Source organism: Vipera berus, assembly GCF_964194415.1.
Source record: "Vipera berus genome assembly, chromosome: 5".
NCBI lineage: Eukaryota > Metazoa > Chordata > Lepidosauria > Squamata > Viperidae > Vipera > Vipera berus.
In genome coordinates this window covers 5050108-5070196 of record NC_138207.1, presented here as the reverse complement: position 1 = coordinate 5070196, position 20089 = coordinate 5050108, and the positions used below count along the sequence as shown (strand labels likewise).

Genomic DNA, 20089 nt, shown 5'->3' with positions numbered 1-20089 from the left:
TCTCTTCAGTTTCACGGAGTACTTTTTTATTTCTTTGGCGTATCTACTACCACTTTACTCCTTCCTGCTTTGATTCCACAACCCTTTTCCAGCATATCCTCCTCTTCTTTCAAATTTGGCGGGGGGGAATCCCTTTTTTTTTATTAATTCCATTTATATCCCGCCCTGCTCCGAAGACTCAGGGCGGCTTACAAGCTTAGCAGTAGCCTTCATTCTATGTATATGCCTGCTTATTAGGGCTTTCACACACACCCCAAGCGGCATTATTACAAAGTCAGCTTAATTGCCCCCAACAATCTGGGTCCTCATTTTACCTACCTCGGAAGGATGGAAGGCTGAGTCAACCTTGAGCCTGGTGGGACTCGAACCTGCACTAATTGCAGGCAGCTGGTGTTACTTTTGAAAGAGACACGCAGCCTGGGCCTTTTCCAGTTTGTCCTCCTTTTTCCTTATACCCCCATCCCATGCAAGCTCGCAGTTGCCAGGACATCTGCCCAGATGTGGGCCATGCCTGCTGTTTTAACTCAAATCCATCCTCCCTGTTTCCATGGCACTTACGCTATCGAAATCGTTCTTCTCTTGCAAAGTCTTGGCGATGTGGTTGCAGGCGTTCACACAGGACTGGATTTCCGGAGCCGCGTGGCGTAGGCTGTTGCAGAAATCCTGGGGACCTCCGTTCTCCAAGCCTTCTCCTTGAAATGGAAATCAAAGTAGAGGAACATCAAAGACCGAGGCAAAGAACAAGAACAAGAGGGGGCTCTGGAGAATGGCAATTTCTGCATGAAATTCTAATGCTCGTCCGTCAGAACAGAATGGAACGGAACAGGACAGGACAGGAATAGGAATAATAGGAATAGGAATAATGTGATGTGATGTGATGTGATGTGATGGAATAGGCTACACTAGACTAGAATAAGAATAAGACTAATGGAATGGAACGGAACGGAACGGAACAGAATTAAATTAGAAGAATAGAATAGAACAGAACAGAACAGAACAGAACAGAACAGAACAGAACAGAACAGAACAGAACAGAACAGAACAGAATAGAATAGAATAGAATAGAATAGAATAGAATAGAATATAGAATGGAATGGAATAATATAGAATGTGATGGGATGGGATAGGATGGGATGGGATGGGACGGGACGGGATGGAACAAAACAGAATAGAAGTCTTTATTGTCCAAGTGTGATTGGACACACAAGGAATTTGCCTCCAGTGCAGAAGTTCTCATCGTACAAATAAGCAACAAATAATAAACCATGATTATAATGATAGGAAACATTCAACGTAAACATATAACCAGCAACAGAGTTATAGTCATAGAATGCTAGTAAGCATAAATCCTACTAGGATACTAAATAAAAGCAATCAACACAAATCGTGAGATACAAACATCACAGTTATAGTCATAAGAAGCGAAGGAAATAGGTAATAGGAAAGATGAGAAGGATAATAGTAATACAGCCCTACTAGGTAGTTTGACATCCCAGGGCATAAGACAGTGTGGTGGGGATTATTTGTTTAGCAGAGTGATAGCATGGTGGCGGGTGACTGTCTTTGTGTCTGGTTGTTTTGGCACGCAATGCCCCATAGCGTCATCTTGAGGGCAGGAGTTCAAAGAGTTTATGTCCAGGGTGTGAAGGGTCTGTAGATATTTTCTCAGTGTTGTGATTCAGGGTCAGCCTGTGGGTTCGGCAGTTGGGTCGGACGACTCAGAGGAGGAGGAGGAGGGGGGTGTTGAAGAGCTTGATGAGAGCCCCCAGCCAGGCCCCTCTCATCTGGTCACGACGCAGACCCAGCTGTGTGAGCCTGACAGCGTGGATGAAGATGACCCACAGCTGGCCCTGTTCAAGGACGCCCGACGCAGGAGGCAGTCAAGGCAATGGGGCTCCTCGGAAGGAGGCAGAGAGAAGCCATGCCCTGAACTGTATTTAAGGGGGAATGCATGGGAGGGCTGGTTTGCTGAAGGCAACCGCTTGAAAAGCTCCTCTTTCTTGGTTTGTGTCTTGTTCTTTCTGTTTTTGTAGCAATAAATTTGGCAGGCGTAATTCCAGCCTCTTGCCTTCTTGAAAAAGGGGTTGTCCCTGCCTTTTCTGCAGGGCCGGTAGCAGGCTGGTACAGAACACTCAGCCCTCTTTCTGGCTCGTGCTGTATATAGATCTTCAATAAAAGGCAGGCTGGTTGCAATTGTTATTTCTGCAATCCTAACTATCTGTTGAACTCTGTGCCTGTCCTGTTCGGTTGCTGTGCCAAACCAGAGAGTTATAGAGGTGCAGACTCAATAAACAACACTTGCCTTTACACAATACAGGTACTTTCCCGACTTAACAACCACAATTGGGACTGGACTTTCCATTGCTAATCGTGGTTAGGTGAGCTGAGCCCTTTTCGGCTGGGTTGTTAATTGAATTCGCTTAGGCAAATCACCTTCCTGCATTGACTCGGCTGGTCGGAAGCCGGCTGAGAAGGCCGCAAACGGCAATCACACAACCCCGGGATCCCGCAACCGTCATAAATACATGCCAGTTGCCCAAATTTTGTGCGCGTGGCTATGGGGGACGGTGCAAGAGTCCTAAAGGGAAGAGCTTATTGTAATTCTTTTTTTTCCCAACACCACTGTAACTTCAAATGGTTTGAAAGGAAGCGGAGACTATTGGTGTGTTTCACCAAATCAGCAGGGCTTTTTTTCTCATAGAACACTCAGAACGGCGTTCCGGCACCGTTTTTTGGTTTTTTTTTTGCAAAAAAAAGAAAGCTCCCTCTATTGGCTTTAGGAATAGGCAATCTTGGCTCTTTTTTATGACTCGTGGACTTCAAGTCCCAGAAATCCTGAGCCAGCCACGCTGAGGGGAAAGAGAAAGGTTTCCAAGCTGAGCCATGCTGGCTCAGGAATTCTGGGAGTTGAAGTCCACGAGTCATAAAAGAGCCAAGGTTGCCTACCCTGCACTAGAGGAGGACATTAAAATTATTTACAAGGTTACTTCTTTAGGAACTAAACTTTTAGAATCTAAAACAGCTAATTCAAAAAAGCCAACAGGAAAGAACCTCACATTTTTCATCTGCTTCTGTCTTTTGGAAGGTAAAATTAAATAACAAAATAATCTATTTCGTATGTTAACATCTCTGCAATGAAATCAATAAAGGTAACAGGAAAGAAATGAGAAATATTTTTCTCAATGTAATATGTCTAATTTAGCTGATGCTAGAAAAAAATAGTATCTTTTGTACACTCTTGAAAACTATTTTGAATCTATAACCATCTATTACAACTAAACCACTTTAAATTAAACAATTATTAAGAATGAAATATTCTTAATTTGGACTTTACTTTTACTGTTTGGACTGTTGTGTGTTTTGAAAAATAGATTATTTAGAATCTAGTTATGTTGCACTTCAGTCTTTAAATAATTAACCTAGTATATACATAACAATATATGATGTTTTCCATGGTGAGCTTAACATCAATAACAACATTTATTAAAAAGGCTAAAATAATTTATGGTTGTATTATCTGTACATTAAAATTTTGTTTAGTCACAGTCTTTCACTTTTCACATTCTGGACAAGCAGAATCCTAGCAAAAGATGTTACATATGTGCATAAGTGTAGTCAGAGGCATATGCCTTTTTAAAAATATCAAACGTGCAAAGAAACAAAAATAAGTCCAAAATATCTGTATTACATCCAGAAATGCCAACTTTGCAACCAATATTTCTCATCCATAACTATGGCACCCTAAGGATACCTGCATACATGCAAACGCTTCTCTGGGATCAGTAACGCAGCAGGGATTGCTTTTTCCTTCCAGTAACAGATTGCTGGGAAATACCAAACATGGCCTTGAGAATTCCAATGTTTGTTACAAATTTTTCTGGATGTGGTTGGAAAGAGGCTGTTTGGCACCGGAGACCATTGCCATGAGGAACACAGCTCTGGGTAGGGGTTCGGAGCAGCTCCGGGTGGGGGCTCAGCACGGGCCGCGGCGTGGCAACTGCAGGGAGGGGAATCCCCACGGCGGCTGTGGGGAGGGGAATCCCCACAGCATGTGGCTCCAAGCCACAGGGGCGGGGGTGCAAAGGACGGGCGGCGATGCAGTAGCAAGACACCGGCATCGCTCCCAGTGACAGCACCTCTGAGTTCCGGCGCCTTTTTTTATTTTTATTTTTAGAAAAAAAGCACTGAAAATCAGTATAGACTTTTTACGATGCTACCTGGACAGATTGGTTTATTTTTAATGACAGGGAATTGGGCGAGTCGATTCAACAAACTTCCTCCCTCCCTGAACAGTTCATCCATTCCTCAACGTTCAGATGTTGAGACTCCAGAAAAAGTGCAAAGAGGAGCAACTAAGATCATTAAATTTCCTGACAGTGAGAACAATTTATCAGAGGAACGACCTGCCTCCAGAAATTTTGGATACTCCGACACTGGAAGTCTTGAACAAAAGATTGGACAACCCTTTGTCTGAAATGGTATAGGGCTTCCTGCCTGAGCAGGGGGCTGGACTAGAAGATCTCCAAGGTCCCTTCCAACACTCTTACTCTGACCTTCCCAAACCATTGCCCATTAACCCAGCCGGGGTCCCCTTCGGCCTTCCAGAAGCTCACCAATTTTTTAAAAAACTGGTTTATTGATTTTCTAATTTTACATTTAAGTCAGACATGTCAAACACAAGGCCCGGGGGCCGGATGCGGCCCACGAAGTGGTTTCATGTGGCCCGCGAAGCCATCCTGGAAATAGTGAGGGAATGGCCCCCACTGCCTTGGCCCTGGCCCAGAGACCCTCCTTCTGCCAGAGACCCTCAGATCTGTCCCACTCCTGCCCAGGCCCCCATAGGCACCCTTGATGCAAACGATGTAGAGCTGGCCATGCCCACCCAGTAGGCCATACGCACTCTAGCCACCCCCACCCAGTAGGCCACGCCCACCCTGGCCATACCCACCCGGCCCCTTGAGGGCAACCGCAATGCTGATGTGGCCCTCAATGAAATTGAGTTTGACACCCCTGATTTAAGTATTCGAAAAGCAGCGTGTTGGCTGGGTTAATCGATAATACAATGACATACAAGTTCAATCAATCAATCAATTTCAACTTCTCGTGGGGAAAAAAAAGATCTTGCAAAGTTGGAACTGATTGATTGAACTTTTTAGTCCCACCCAGTCTGCCATTACCACTGCAGCCACGCCCACCCAGTGGGCCATGCCCACAAAATTGGCCACACCCACCCAAAGGGCCACACCCACCCTCCACCCAATGATACGTAAGTGGGTTTTGGGTTTCAGTTTGGGCACTTGGTCTCTAAAAGGTTCACCATCACTCACCGATTTTTGACAGGAGAATCTTCATCAGCCCGTCTCGTTCCTTCTGCCTCTCAAACAAGAGTTCGCTCCGGGCTTTCCACAGCATGTATTCCTCGGCTTTGGCCATCAGCCCCAGGGAACTCCGTCGCCGGGCAGGCCGATTCTCGGTGGGCAGCGAGATGCGCTTCCTGTGCATGCCCAGGTAAAGGGGCACCAGGTGCAGGAAGACCTAGAGAGCCAGGCGCTGAAACATGTTGGGAAGCGGGAGCAGAAAGGAACGCCAGGAAAACTTTCCAAAGGATGCCACCATTTGTTCACAGGAGGAAGGGGGCGGGGCAGGGAAGACACCAAACACAGGTAGCCCTTGACTTACAGCAGCTCGTTTAGTGACCATTCAAAGTTACAACGGCACTGGAAAAAAAGGGCGTTACGACCATTTTTTATGCTCCAAATTGAGACGCTTGGCCACTGACTCGTATTTAGGACGGTCGCAGCGTCCTGGGGACAGGGGATCCCATTTTGTGACCTTTTCACAAGCAACGTCCACGGGGAAGCCAGATTCCCTTAACAACCACGTACCGATTTAACAACCGTGGGGATTCACTTAAAACGGCTGTGGCAGGAAAGGTCGTAAAATGGGTCAAAATGCACCTCATAAACATCTCCCTTCAACTACAGATATTTTGGGCTCAATTGTGGTCGTAAGCTGAGGACTAGCTGTACTGATGTCCTTTTCCCATTGCCAGTAGTCTTCGATTTACGACCATAGTTGGAACCGGAATTCCCGTTGCTAAGCAAGGCGGTTTATTTTAGCGAGTCACACTTTTTTTTTGCCACGGTCGTTATGTGGCCATTAAGCAAATCTGGTTTTCCTGTTGACTTGCTTGTCAAAGCCAGCTGGGAAGGTGACAGATGGCGATCACATCAACACTGGCATCTCCCAAAGGTGCTTTTTCAGGAGGCAAGTGGACTTTCTTGTTTTTTCCTTGAAGATGTTTCACTACTCATCCCAGAAGCTTCTTCAGCTCTGACTGGATGGTGGGGAATGGAAGGATTTATACTCCTTGCAGACAACCGGTCATTTGCATTCTTTTAGAGCATCATTGAGGCCACCTGGAGAGTTATCTGTGTCTTCAGGATCACCTGAGTGGTGCAAATGGGTGTGGAGCCTTCTTGGAACCACTGGAAGGACGGTGTTGTAGATTGGAGATAGATGGTATCATATCCGTCCTCTCTGTTGAGAGAGGGTTCTTCAGTTTTGACATAGATGACCTCCAGGTGGCCTCAATGACCCTCTAAAAGAATGCAAATGACCAGCCGCCTGCAAGGAATATAAAGAAGCAAGGAAGCTTCTTCAGCTCTGACTGAATGGTGGGGAATGGAAGGAATTATACTCCTTGCAGACGGCTGGTCATTTGCCTTCTTTTAGAGGGTCGTTGAGGCCACCTGGAGGCTTATTTGTGTCCTCGGGGTCATCTGAGTGGTGCTAACGGGTGTGGAGCCTTCTTGGAACCGCTGAAAGAACTGTGTTGTAGACTGGAGATAGATGATGTCACTACTCAGGTGACCCTGACGATACAGATAAACCTCCAAGTGGTCTCAAGGGCTCTCTAAAAGAATGCAAATGACTAGCAGTCTGCAAGGAGTATAAATCCTTCCATTGCCCACCATCCAGTCAGAGGTGAAGAAGCTTCTGGGATGAGAAGCGAAACGTCTTCATGTTTGTTGGACCCGTGCCCCACCTGGCTGGTTTATGCAGCTCGGGAGGTGACACGAGGCTGGCTCCTGGCAGTTATTAATGCTTCCTTGAGTGAGGGGTGCTTCCCTGCCGCCTTGAAGGAGGCGGTGGTGAGGCCCCTCCTCAAGAAACCTGCCTTGGATCCAGCTATTTTAAATAACTTTCATCCTGTCTCCAACCTTCGCTTTCTGGCGAAGGTTGTTGAGAGCGTGGTGGCACGGCAGCTCCCTTTGGTCCTGGAGGAAACTGAGTATCTGGATCCATACTAATCGGGTTTCAGGCCCAGGTACAGCACGGAGACGGCATTGGTCGCGCTGGTGGATGATCTCTGGCGGGCCCGGGATAGGGGTTATTCCTCTGTTCTGGTCCTATTAGATCTCTCAGCGGCTTTTGATACCATCGACCATGGTATCTTGCTGCGACGTCTTGGGGGTTGGGAGTGGGAGGCACCGTTTTATGGTGGTTCTCCTCCTACCTCTCGGGCCGTTCGCAGACGGTGTTGGCAGGACGGCAGAGATCAACCCCGAGGCCCCTTAGTTGTGGGGTGCCCCAGGGGTCGGTCCTCTCTCCCCTCCTGTTCAACATCTATATGAAGCCACTGGGTGAGATCATCCATGGTTTCGGGGTGAGGTATCATCAATATGCTGACGATACCCAGCTTTTCATCTCCACCCTGAACCAACCCAGTGATGCCCTCAACGTGATGTCCCGTTTCCTGGAAGCGGTACGAATATGGATGGGGAAGAACAGGCTCCAGCTCAACCCGGCCAAGACTGAGTGGCTCTACGTACCTGCATCTCGTTTAGTCCAAGAGGTTCTGTCTTTGGTTATGGGAGGAGAGGTGTTACCTCCCATTGATAGGGCGCGCAACTTAGGCGTCTTCCTGGATGCACGACTCAGTTTTGAAGATCATATAGGAGTTGTGGCCAGGGGGGCATTTGCCCAGGTTCGCCTGGTGCACCAGTTGCGCCCCTATCTGGACCGAGATGCTCTACGTACGGTCACTCATGCACTCGTTACCTCCCGTATAGATTACTGCAATGTTTTCTACATGGGACTGCCCTTGAAGACCACCCGGAGGCTCCAGCTGGTGCAGAATGTGGCCGCGCGGGTTGTGATGGGAGTATCCCGATACTCCCATATTACCCCCCTCCTGCGTGAGCTACATTGGTTACCAGTTGTCCTCCGGGTGAGATTTAAGGTGCTGGTTCTTACCTATAAAGCCCTACATGGCTTAGGCCCGGGATATTTGCAGGACCGTCTGCTGCCAGGAACGACCTCCCATCACCCGGTGCGCTCACACAGGGAGGGCCTCCTCAGGGTGCCGTCGGCTAGACAATGTCAGCTGGCAACCCCCAGGGGGAGGGCCTTCTCTGTGGGAGCACCGGCCCTGTGGAATCAACTTCCCCTTGAGCTCCAGATGGCCCCGGATCTCCGGTCCTTTCGTCGCGGCCTTAAAACATTTCTCTTCCGTCAGGCTGCCCTGGACTGACGATACGGATTTTTAAATAGAATATTTTTAATGTTTTATTATTTTATCATTGGGGCTTGTTAGTTCAATCTTTGTATTATTGTGTTTTATTGTTGTTAGCCGCCCTGAGTCCTTCGGGAGATAGGGCGGCATATAAGTCCCATAAATAAATAAATAAATAAATAAATAAATAAATAAATAAATAAATAAATAAATAAATAAATAAATAAATAAATAATAAAAAACAAAAAAAAACAAGAAAGTCCACTTGCCTCATGAAAAAGCCCCTTTGAGGCAACCATGACCTGGATGACCAGACAATTACCACTGGCATTTTGACCCTGTGACCTTGGAGATGCTGCAAAAGCCCAGGAAAATGGAGAAGGCCCAGCTCTCAGCCCTTCCAGGTGGGAAGCACAGCCTCCTTCGGACTCACCTGTCGGACTCGCTCGGACATCGAATGAGTATTGGGGCTGCGTAGAGAAACGTTGAGGACAATCACAGCGTTCACCACGATGACAATGGTTACCACCAGAAGGAAGGTTAAATACCTTTCAGCAGAAACAGGGACGCACTGCATTTTATTTTATATTTCATTTCATTTCATTTCATTATTTTTTTTTATTTTTTTTTATTATTTAATTTTACTTCATTTTGTTCAGTTTTTATTATTTTATTTTTTTACTTCACTTCATATTTTGTTTTATTATTTTATTTTACTTTGTTTTGTTTTAGTTTTCGTTTTATTTTTTTGCTTCATATTTTACTTTATTTTACTTTGTTTTGTTTTGTTTTTTATTATTTTATTATTTACTTTATATTTTGTTTTATTATTTTATTTATTTTGTTTTGTTTAATTGTTTTGTTTTATTTTATTTTGTTTTGTTTTATTATTTTATTTACTATTTTTTATTCATGTATATCCTGCGTTTATTACTTTTGCAAATCATTCAAGGCAGTGGATATATCCAATACACCTTCCTCCTATTTTCAACACAAGAACAACTTGTGAGGTGAATTGGGCTGAGAGACAATGACTGAACCAAAGTCACCCAGCTGGCTTTCAGGCCTAAGGTGGAACTAAAACTCACAGTCTCCTGGTGATTGGTCCAAAGTCACCCAGCCGGTTTTCATGCCTAAGGCGGGACTAGAACTCACCGTCTCCTGGTAATTGGCCCAAAGTCACCCAGCCGGCTTTCATGCCTAAGGTGGAACTAGAATTCACAGTCTCCCAGTGATTGTCCCAAATTCACCCAGCCAGCTTTCATGCCTAAGGCGGGACTAGAACTCACCATCATAAAAAGAGCCTTGGTGGAGCAGTGGGCTAATGCCTCCTTAAGTAACACCAGCTGCCTGCAATTAGTGCAGGTTCGCATCCCACCAGGCTCAAGGTTGACTCAGCCTTCCATCCTTCCGAGGTAGGTAAAATGAGGACCCAGATTGTTGGGGGCAATTAAGCTGACTGTAATAATACCGCTTGGGGTGTGTGTGAAAGCCCTAATAAGCAGGCATATACATAGAATGAAGGCTACTGCTAAGCTTGTAAGCCGCCCTGAGTCTTCGGAGAAGGGCGGGATATAAATGGAATTAAAATTAAAAAAAAAAATCTCCTGGTGATTGGCCCAAACTCACCCAGCTGGCTTTCAGACTAGAACTCAGGGTCTCCTGCTTTCTAACCTGGTGCTTCACAACTAGACCAACCTGGTTCTGACTGTTCAGGGGAATTCTTGGAATATCACAGGTGGCAATCACATGACTTCGAAAATACATGTTGGTTGCCAGGATCTCAAATTTTGATCATGTGACCATGGAGATGCTGCCATGGTTTGAATGTCCCCTGTCCCCCACCACAGCTCATAAGGAAGGGGACTCCCTTCTGGAAGTGTCCAGAATTATTTAATTAAACTTTGTTTCCTGGTTTCATTCTGAGCTCCAAACCTACTCCGGTATCCAAATTTGCAGCTGCTGCAAGTGTTAATGGTGTTCATTTTGCAAAATACTCACTTTCCAATCAGGGGCACTGCCTGAGAGGTTTCTGGCACCTTTTTTGCAATCAGAAAAAGGAAGACGGTCTGGGCTAAGAGGACATTGATGGACACCGTGCACTTCTGCCCACCAGCTGTGGAAATAAGAGGAGAGGAGAGAGAGGAGAGGGAGAAGGGAGAGAGAGAGAGAGGGGGTGAGGAGAGAGAAGAGGAGAGCAGAGGAGAGGAGAGGGAGTGGGAGAGAGAGGAGAGGGAGAGGAGAGGGTGAGGAGAGAGAAGAGGAGAGCAGAGCAGAAAAGAGGGAGAGAGAGAGAGAGAGGAGAGGGAGGAGGAGAGAGAGAGAGAAGAAAGGGTGAGGAGAGAAAAGAGGAGAGCAGAAGAGAGGGAGAGGGAGAGAGAGGAGAGGGAGAGGAGAGGGTGAGGAGAGAGAAGAGGAGAGCAGAGCAGAAAAGAGGGAGAGAGAGAGAGGAGAGGGAGGAGGAGAGAGAAAAGAAAGGGTGAGGAGAGAGAAGAGGAGAGCAGAAGAGAGGGAGAGGGAGAGAGAGGAGAGGGAGAGGAGAGAGGAGAGGGTGAGGTGAGAAGAGGAGAGCAGAAGAGGGAGAGAGGGAGAGGAGAGGGTGAGGAGAGAAAAGAGGAGAGCAGAAGAGAGGGAGAGGGAGGAGAGGCAGAGGAGAGGGAGAAGCAAGAGAGAGAGTAGAGGGTGAGGAGAGAAGAGGAGAGGAGAGCAGAAGAGAGGGAGAGGGAGACAGGGGAGAGGAGAGGGAGGAGAGGAAGAGGAGAGGGAGAGGAATAAGAAAAGGAGGGGAGGGTGGAAAGGAAAGGAAAGGAAAGGAAAGGAAAGGAAAGGAAAGGAAAGGAAAGGAAAGGAAAGGAAAGGAAAGGAAAGGAAAGGAAAGGAAAGAAACGCAGTGTCTTAGAAAATAGGAAGGAAAAATGCCATTTTGTCCCAATATTCTTGTTCCCTGTCACTCTGAGATAAAATATTTGGAAAATTGGATCAGGGATCCCTTCCAACCTGATCCTTCTCTGCAACTGATCCCCAACAATTTCAGAACTGGCTTACATGGAGCCTAATTCACGCTATCTCTGTTCCAATCCTTTTTAAAAAAAACTTTTCCTCTCCAGGCGAAAGGGTTGGCTTGGATGATTTCCAGGTTTCCCTTCCATTTGATGATTCAAGAACTCCTCCCAGGAGGGCCCCAGGATGCTGACCTTTGGCAGGCAGGAAGTACACCAGCAGAGCCACGGAGGAAATGAGCACGCAAGGGATGATGATGTTCACGATGTAGAACAGAGGCTTCCTCTGGATGATCAAGAAGAAGACAATTTGCTGGTACTCAGTGTCACTTGGTGTGAAGTGTTTGACGTTCACCACTTTCTTGGCGGGCCGGTGTCTGATCACCCACTCTCCATTCTCTGCCAGAAGGATAACCGGATCAGCCGTAGCACATCTCAAACCCACTCCCTGGGGCTCTAGGACAACTTCACACAGCCAATTCAGCACAGCCAACCCACTGCAGCCCACTTGCCACAGTCAACTCGCCATGGCCAACTCACCACGGTCAACTCACTGCAGTCAACTCACCATGGCCACTATGGTCAACTCACCATGGCCAACTCACCACAGTCAAGTCACCATGGCCAACTCACCATGGCCAACTCAGCACAGTCGTCACCACGGCCAAATCACTGTGGCCAACTCACCACAGTCAACTCACCATGGCCACTAAGGTCAACTCACCATGGCCAACTCACCACAGTCAAGTCACCATGCCCAAGTCACCATGGTCAACTCTGCAGTCTACTCACCATGGCCAACTCACCACAGTCAACACCATGGCCACTAAGGTCAACTCACCATGGCCAACTCACCACTGCCAACTCACCATGGCCAACTCACCATGGTCAACTCTGCAGTCTACTCACCATGGCCAACTCACCACAGTCAAGTCACCATGGCCAACTCACCATGGCCAACTCAGCACAGTCAACTCACCATGGCCACTAAGGTCAACTCACCACTGCCAACTCAACATGGCCAACTCACCGGGATCAACCCACCATGGCCAACTCACTATAGCCAACTCACCATGGCCAACTTACTATGGCCAACTCACCACAATCGACTCACCATGGCCAACTCACTATGGCCAACTCACCACAATCAACTCACCATGGCCAACTCACCAAGGCTAACTCACCATGGCCAAATCACTGCAGGACATCAAAAAATGGTGGAATAGAATAATTAAAGAAAGGATCCCAGAGAAGGGACAAAATGAAATATGAATGATGAAAATTAAAATTGTTTTAATTGTTTGGATTACTCAAAAAATACGAACCAGTTCCGAAGTTTGGCAGCTGCCCCTGCCACCCACCCCCCAGGTCACATGTCCACATTTTAAGTATGTGCCAACAGACCGGCATTTATGGACTTCTGCAGTGCCCCGTGGGCATATGACCACAAACTACTGTTTCTGCGCAAATAAACTGACATTTTATTTTGCCCAAGTAAACTGGCATTTATTTTGAGTTTGGGGTAAAGCGTCCCAAGGCAATATAAGAAGTAAGAGGTGGAAGATCAACAGAGAGAGATCTAACCTAGAACTAAGGAGAAATTTCATGACAGTGAGAACCATTAACCAGTGGAACAACCTGCCTCCAGAGCAGGGGCCTTCAAACTTGGCTCTTTTGATGACTGATGGACTTCAACTCCCAGAATTCCTCAGCCTGGCTGAGGAATTCTGAGAGTTGAAGTCCACCAGTCATCAAAGGGCCAAGTTTGAAGGCCCCTGCTCCAGAGGTTGTGGGTGCTCCATCCCTGGAGGTTTTTAAAGAGAGGGGACAACCATTTCTCTGAAATGGTATAGGGTCTCCTGCCTGAGCAGGGGGTTGGGCTAGATGACCTCCAAGGTCCCTTCCAGCCCTACAACTCTTTGTTCTATGTTTCTAAGAACGGCTGAAGCAGAAGACTGCTGGGGGGTCTGAATGAAGGGTCCCTAAGCAGGAAGAAAGAACTCAAAGCTGGGTTGTAGAAGGGCTCCTCTCTGCAAGGAGATTTCAGCCAAAGGCTGGGCTGAGATGCCACATGGAGGCCGCAGAGTCTCCAAAATCTGAGGAGTTGTTAGTGCTGTCTGCGCTGGGCTGTTTTCTTGCAGATCTTTCATTACCCAAACTAGATAACATTCTCAGTGCTAGGATTCTAACCCTGATGATGTTGCCTAGTTTGGGGGATGAAACTGTTAGATACTGGGGTTTGTTGCATGATTGGCAAGTGAGTTCAGGAAAGGTCATTGTTTATTGTTTGCAGGAACTGAACTGAGAAACAGGGCTGCGAATGCAGCAATTTATACCCTGGCCTCTAGGCGGCGGCCAATAGGTTTAAAGCAACCTATTGCCGCCCAATGGCGGTGCTGGAGACGGGTTGTCTGAGAAGCTGGGAGCCGTTAGCCAGCTTCCCTGCTTGAGCAACCTTCCAGCAATTAACCCACCTGATATTCTTTTAGCAAGAGAAAGGCCAATACATTACAGAAACGTCTGCAGGAAAACAACCCAGCGCAGACAGCACCAAGAACCCCACTCTCCTCCTCCTCCTCCTCCTCCTCCTCCTCCTCCTAAGATTGATGATGTTATCTAGTTGGGTCATGAAATATCTGCAAGAAAACAATTAAGCTCAGAGAGCACCAAGGACCCCACAGTCCTCCTCCTCCTCCTCCTCCCAGGATTGATGATGTTATCTAGCACTGTAACCTAGTTGGGTCATGAAATGTCTGCAAGAAGACCACCAAGCTCAGAGAGCACCAAGGACCTCACAGCCTTCCTCCTCCTCCTCCTCTCCTCAAACCCCCCTCCCTTCTAGCACTGATGAAGTTACCTAATTTGGGTCAGACTGCAAGAAAACAAGCTCAGACAGCACCAAGAACCCCACTCTTCTCCTCCTCCTCCTCCTCCTCCTCCTCCTCCTCCTCCTCCTCCTCCTCCTCCTCCTCCTCCTCCTCCTCCCAAGATTGATGATGTTATCTAGTTGGGTCATGAAATATCTGCAGGAAAACAACCAAGCTCAGAGAGCATCGAGGACCCCTCCTTTCAACCCTGAGCTACAAATATTCTCCTCTCTTGGTCTCCAAGATCCCCAGGTGTCTTTTAGAAAAACCCACCCCTCTCTTTTCTTCCCTCCCCTCAGCTGTTGTGCCACACCAGGCGTAACACATTATTAAGCTGATGTTTCCTCGTTGCCATTTCCCCCCCCCTCCGCTCCCCATCTCCCAGCTCATGTCATCTGCCAGAGCGACAGCTTTTTAACAGGGCAAAATGACTGGCTTGTAATGGAAAGCTGCCAGAAGACCCCACTTGTGTTTTGGATACGCTATTAAAACATGACGGAGACCCTCCAGTCTCTGCGGGGGCTCAGAAAATTTGGGGAGGGGGGGTCCCTCGAGAAACCAGCATCAACGTTGCCGTCAGCCTTAGGGGAAGACAAAGGAAATCAAGTCTCTTGCTGCAGACTTATTAAAATGCAGCCGATTCCCACGTGCAAAAGTGAGTTTGTCAGTCTCTTTAATCAGATCAGGGAAAGATGTACCGGCTGTATTCACAGGACATCCAAAGCTTGCTGAGCATTAATCCTGGTTTGATGCAGAGGTATGGGGGTGATGTGTAGTTGAAAAGAGCCTTGGTGGAGCAGTGGGCTAATGCCTCCTTAAGTAACACCAGCTGCCTGCAATTATTGCAGGTTCGAGTCCCACCAGGCTCAAGGTTGACTCAGCCTTCCATCCTTCCGAGGTAGGTAAAATGAGGACCCAGATTGTTGGGGGCAATAAGCTGACCTTGTAATAATGCCGCTTGGGGGGGGGGGGCAAAAGCCCTAATAAGCAGGCATATACATAGAATGAAGGCTATTGCTAAGCACATTTGATTTGTGCTTTAGATTGTAAGCTGCCCTGAGTCTTCGGAGAAGGGCGGGATATAAATGGGATTAAAAAAAAAAGATACGGCAGCAATCCAAGAATGCAGGATTTTTGCGTTCGGCAGGGGTCAGACTATAGGTTCTCCTGCTTGAGCAGGGGGCTGGACTAGAAGACCTCCAAGGTCCCTTCCAGCTCTATTCTATTCTAAACTAATCAAAGAGAGAAGCAACCTGGAACTAAGGAGAAACTTCCTGACAGTGAGAACAATGAATTGGTGGAACGACTTGCCACCAGAACTTGTGGGAGCTCCAACAATGGAGCTTTTTAAAGAAGAGATTGGACAACTATTGGTCTGAAACGTTACAGGTAGTCCTTGGTGTATGGCCACAATTGAGCCCAAAATGTATGTTGCTAAGTGAGAAATTTGTTAAGTGAGGTCTGCCCCATTTTACAGCTTTTCTTGCCACAGTTGTGAAGTGAATCACTGCACAGGAATAACACAGTTGTTAAGTGAATTTGCTTTCCCCATTGACTTTGCTTGTCAGAAGCTTTCCCCATTTCATCATTTGAGGGGCTGCCCCAAAGAAGAGGGCGTCAAGCTATTCTCCAAAGCACCTGAAGGCAGGACAAGAAGCAACGGATGGAAACTAATCAAGGAGAGAAGCAACCTGGAACTAAGGAGGAATTTCCTGACAGTGAGAACAATTCATCAGTGGAACAACTTGCCACCAGAAATTGTGGGTGCTCCATCACTGGAGGTTTTTAAGAAGAGATTGAATAACTCTTTGTCTGAAATGGTATAGGGTTTCCAGCTTGAGCAGGGGGTTAGACTAGAAGACCTCCAAGGTCCCTTCCAACTCTCCTATTATTCTCCTGTCCTCTTAGTCTGTTATAACGGCAACTGGACCGAACATTTTCGTCGCTAAGCAAGGAGGTTGTTAAGTGAATTCTGCCCTATTTTACGATCTCTCTGGCCACATTCTTAAGGGAATCGCTGCACTTGTTAAACGATCATTTGATCAGTAAGCAAATCTGGCTTTTCCCATTGACTATGCTTGTCAGGAGTCAGCTTAGAAAGTTACAAAAGATGATGACATGAACCCAGGACACTGCAACCATCATAAATACACACCCATTGCCAAATATCTGAAATTTGATTCTGTGGGGATGTTGCAATAGTTGTAAGTGTGAGAAATGGTCATAAGTCACTTTTTCAGTGCCGTTGTATCATGTTTTCCCGAAAATAAGACCAGGTCTTTTTTTTTTTGCCTCCAAAAGAGGCACCAGGTCTTATTTTCAGGGTAGGCCTTACCTCACCTCCAGCACCAACAGCCCCACCCAGCCGGTCCACTTCTTCTGGGGCCGAAGTTCTGCAGCTGCATTCGGGGCTGCATTTTGCAGTCAGGCCTTTCCGGAAGGCCTAAGCAGCTGAGTACTGAGCTATGGATTCAATCCATAGTTCGGTCCTCGGCTGCAGAGGTCTCGCAGAACTAAGCTATGGATATAATCCATAGCTCGGTTCTTGGCTGCAGAGGCCTTCTGGAAAGCCCTGTGACTGAGAAATGCAGGCCCGGCTGCAGAAGAGGCCTCAGAAGAAGAAGTGGGCTGGCAAGGAGAGGCCTGGCTGCAAAGTAAGAAGGTGCGGGGCAGGTGGGGCAGCTCCACCCCCAACCCCACCCTAGCTTGATTTTTAGGGGTGCACCTCGCCCCAAAACTAAGGCTTATTTTTGGGATAGGATTTATATCATGTCCACCCCCAAAAATCAAGCTAGGGCGTATTGTTGGTGTAGGCCAGGGGTCTTCAAACTTGGCCCTTTTATGACTTGTGGACTTCAACTCCCAGAATTCCTCAGCCAGCATGCTTGGCTGAGGAATTCTGGGAGTTGAAGTCCACAAGTCATAAAAGGGCCAGGTTTGAAGACCCGCTGGTGTAGGCCTTACTTTCGGGGAAACACAGTAACTTTAAACAGTCACTAAACAAACGGTCGCTAAGCAAATGGCTTGTGAGTCGTAGACTACCTGCATTTAGAGGCTTTTGATTCTGTAGATAAGAGCAAATTGTGGATAACATTTGCCGAGTAATTGTACTGTTTTTCCCTGTGGAAGAATTTGTCAGAGGCCAGGAAGCCATAGTTAGAAGAGAATAAGGAGCAACTGATGGATTCAAAACTGGGGAAAGAATGTGCCACAGCTATATCTGCCGCTTTGTTTATTTAATTTCCACATAATGAAATCTAAAGGCTATTTAATTGATTGATTTCTAAAATAGATGAGACAGACGCTAGACTGGGGGGTGGTGGAAACGGAACTCAATGGAACTAACGTCAGCCCCCTCAGACACGCTGCTGATAACAGGAAGAGAGGAGGACTTAAAGATGGAGAGACAATACAATAGTCCACCTGCGCCTCAATATTAAAAATTACAATTGCGCCGCAGATAATGAAACTCCAGCGCAAAGAAGCGGAGGAAAAAGTAGAAGCGGGAATAGGTTTTATCTTCCTAGGCTCAAAAATCCACAGAGATGGTGCCGGCGACGTGAAATCAAAATTAAAAAAAAAAAAAAAAGTATCTACTTGTTAGGAGACAGACTTTCGAAAAACCTCGACGTACGACTAAAATGCAAATTATATCACCCCCCCAACAAAGGGATGTATTATTAAGGCCCCCCCCAATTTTGCCTGATGTAACACCTGGCTACGAAAGCCGGCCAATCAGAAAGGCTGAGCAAAGGAGCGTGTCAACGCTGCGAAAAATTGAGCTGAAGCCATTTTCACTTCCTTTTCGATTGCCACACAAATTAGGAGGGGAGGACGGGGTGTAGTTTTAAGTTAACTATAACAATTCTTAGCTCTATCTAGGTTGCTTCTCTCTTGGGTCAGTTTCCATCCGTTGCTTCTTGTCCTGCCTTCAGGTGCTTTGGAGAATAGCTTGACTGCCTCTTCTCTGGGGGCAGCCCCTGAGATATTGGAGCGCTGCTATTCTGTCCCCCCTCGCCCTTCTCTTCATGAAACTAGACATCGCCAATTCCAGCTGCCGTTCCTTATACGTTTTAGCCTCCAGTTCCCTGATCATCTTTGTTGCTCTTCTCTGCAGTCTTTCTAGAGCCTCAACATCTTCTTTATATCAGGGTGGCCAAAATCTAAAGTAGTCGAGGCGCTGGCCTAAAACACAAGAGGTGGGGAGTTCTAGTTCCTTGTGGGATTCCTTGCAAATAAGGGTGATCAGTGTTATGTATTAAGCTTTATTGAAACACCTAAAGCTGTGTATAAGAGTCACCACCAGGAGGCGTTGAACTGTAACCGTTTTGGCGGGAAGCATTTCGGCGGGAAACAGAGGTTCAAACCGATTGGTTGGTTGAGTACCTGGCCAGGTACTGGCCAGGTATATATAAGAGTGCAGGTAGCCCCTATTCCCTCTGTACAGTCACTTCCACCAATAAAGACGATGTTGTACTCATCGTCTCATCGTCCTTCCTGCTCTCCAGAACCCACTACACAACAATCAGTATCTAAGTTTTATGCTCTCCGTCCAGCCTGGCATCCTCTAGATCAGAATTTCTCAAACTTGGCAACTTTAAAATAGGTGGGCTTCAGCGTGGCTGGCTGTGGAATTCTGGGAACTGACGTCCACAGATTTTTGAGTTTGAAAAACCCGCACCTGGATCTACAGGGCTGACTATACCCCATATTTCCACCTATTATGGAATTTGATGACCATTCCAGAAGCTTCAGTCCCCATGTAGTAAGTAGAGGACAGGTTGCTTTAGCCTCACTTAAAAAGGACTAAACTTAGCTTTCTCGGTGGCTACAGGTGAGAGAGCTGATTGGAACCTCCATGCTCAGGGACAGTCTATCCTGGAATGCCACAACAAGGCAGGCAGAGAACCAGGAGGAAAGTGACTTTCAACCAGAGGTGTCAGGTTGATCACTAATGGTCCCAATGCTAGGATGACATTCCAGAGGTAGCAAGAGCCAAGTCCCATCATGAAATCCTTCCTCCCAAAAGCTTACCTGTGAAAGCCAGGGGATCAATAATAATCCACTCAATTGTTTTTCCCCCTTCGACAGTCAACAAGAGGTTGATTTCAAGGGCGTTGTAGGTCTGAGACCTTGCAAGGAGAAGACACACAACTAGGATCAATTCATGGCATTGGTGCTGTTGAAGTAAGGTTGCAACCACCTCCTCCACCTCCCTCTCCTCCTCCTCCCTCCCTCTCCTCTTCCTCCTCTCTCTCCTCCTCCTCTCTCTCCTCCTCCTCCCTCTCCTCCTCCTCCCTCCTCCCTCCCTCCCTCTTCTCCTCCATCTCCTCCCTCCTTCCCTCTCTTCCTCCTCTCTCACCTCTTCCTCTTCCCTCCTTCCCTCCCTCTTCTCCTCCTCCTCTTCCCTCCCTCCCTCTCTTCCTCCTCTCTCACCTCTTCCTCTTCCCTCCCTCTTCTCCTCCTCCTCTTCCCTCCCTCCCTCTTCTCTTCCTCCCTCTCCTCCTCCCTCCCTCTTCTCCTCCCTCCCTCCCTCTCCTCCTCCTCCTCTTCCTCCTCCTCCTCCTCCACTAATCCCAGCCAAATTCTCTCTATGATCTGGACCACTCAGCCAATGGCAGCCTGGGAATCCCAACCAGAACTTCCATGTTAGCAGAGCAGCTCAGCCAATCACTGCCAAAAGCTACCTCACCAACCTTTAGTCT

At 47.3% G+C, this 20089-nt stretch overlaps 2 protein-coding genes across 2 annotated transcripts in view; one reads left to right on the top strand and one right to left on the bottom strand.

Moving 5' to 3' along the window:
* LOC308669013 (solute carrier family 12 member 9-like) overlaps window positions 1–20089 on the top strand; it is a 376525-nt gene that overhangs the window by 90744 nt on the left and 265692 nt on the right. The window lies entirely within an intron of this gene.
* Window positions 1–20089, bottom strand: part of CHRNG (cholinergic receptor nicotinic gamma subunit) — a gene marked incomplete at both ends in the record, with an annotated part of 32184 nt that overhangs the window by 2477 nt on the left and 9618 nt on the right. Inside the window, 6 exons of the mRNA XM_081329934.1 lie at window positions 559–692; window positions 5328–5535; window positions 8952–9066; window positions 10520–10634; window positions 11713–11916; window positions 19419–19516. Coding sequence (XP_081186060.1) covers window positions 559–692; window positions 5328–5535; window positions 8952–9066; window positions 10520–10634; window positions 11713–11916; window positions 19419–19516 — 874 coding nt within the window. The remainder of the gene's footprint in view (window positions 1–558; window positions 693–5327; window positions 5536–8951; window positions 9067–10519; window positions 10635–11712; window positions 11917–19418; window positions 19517–20089) is intronic.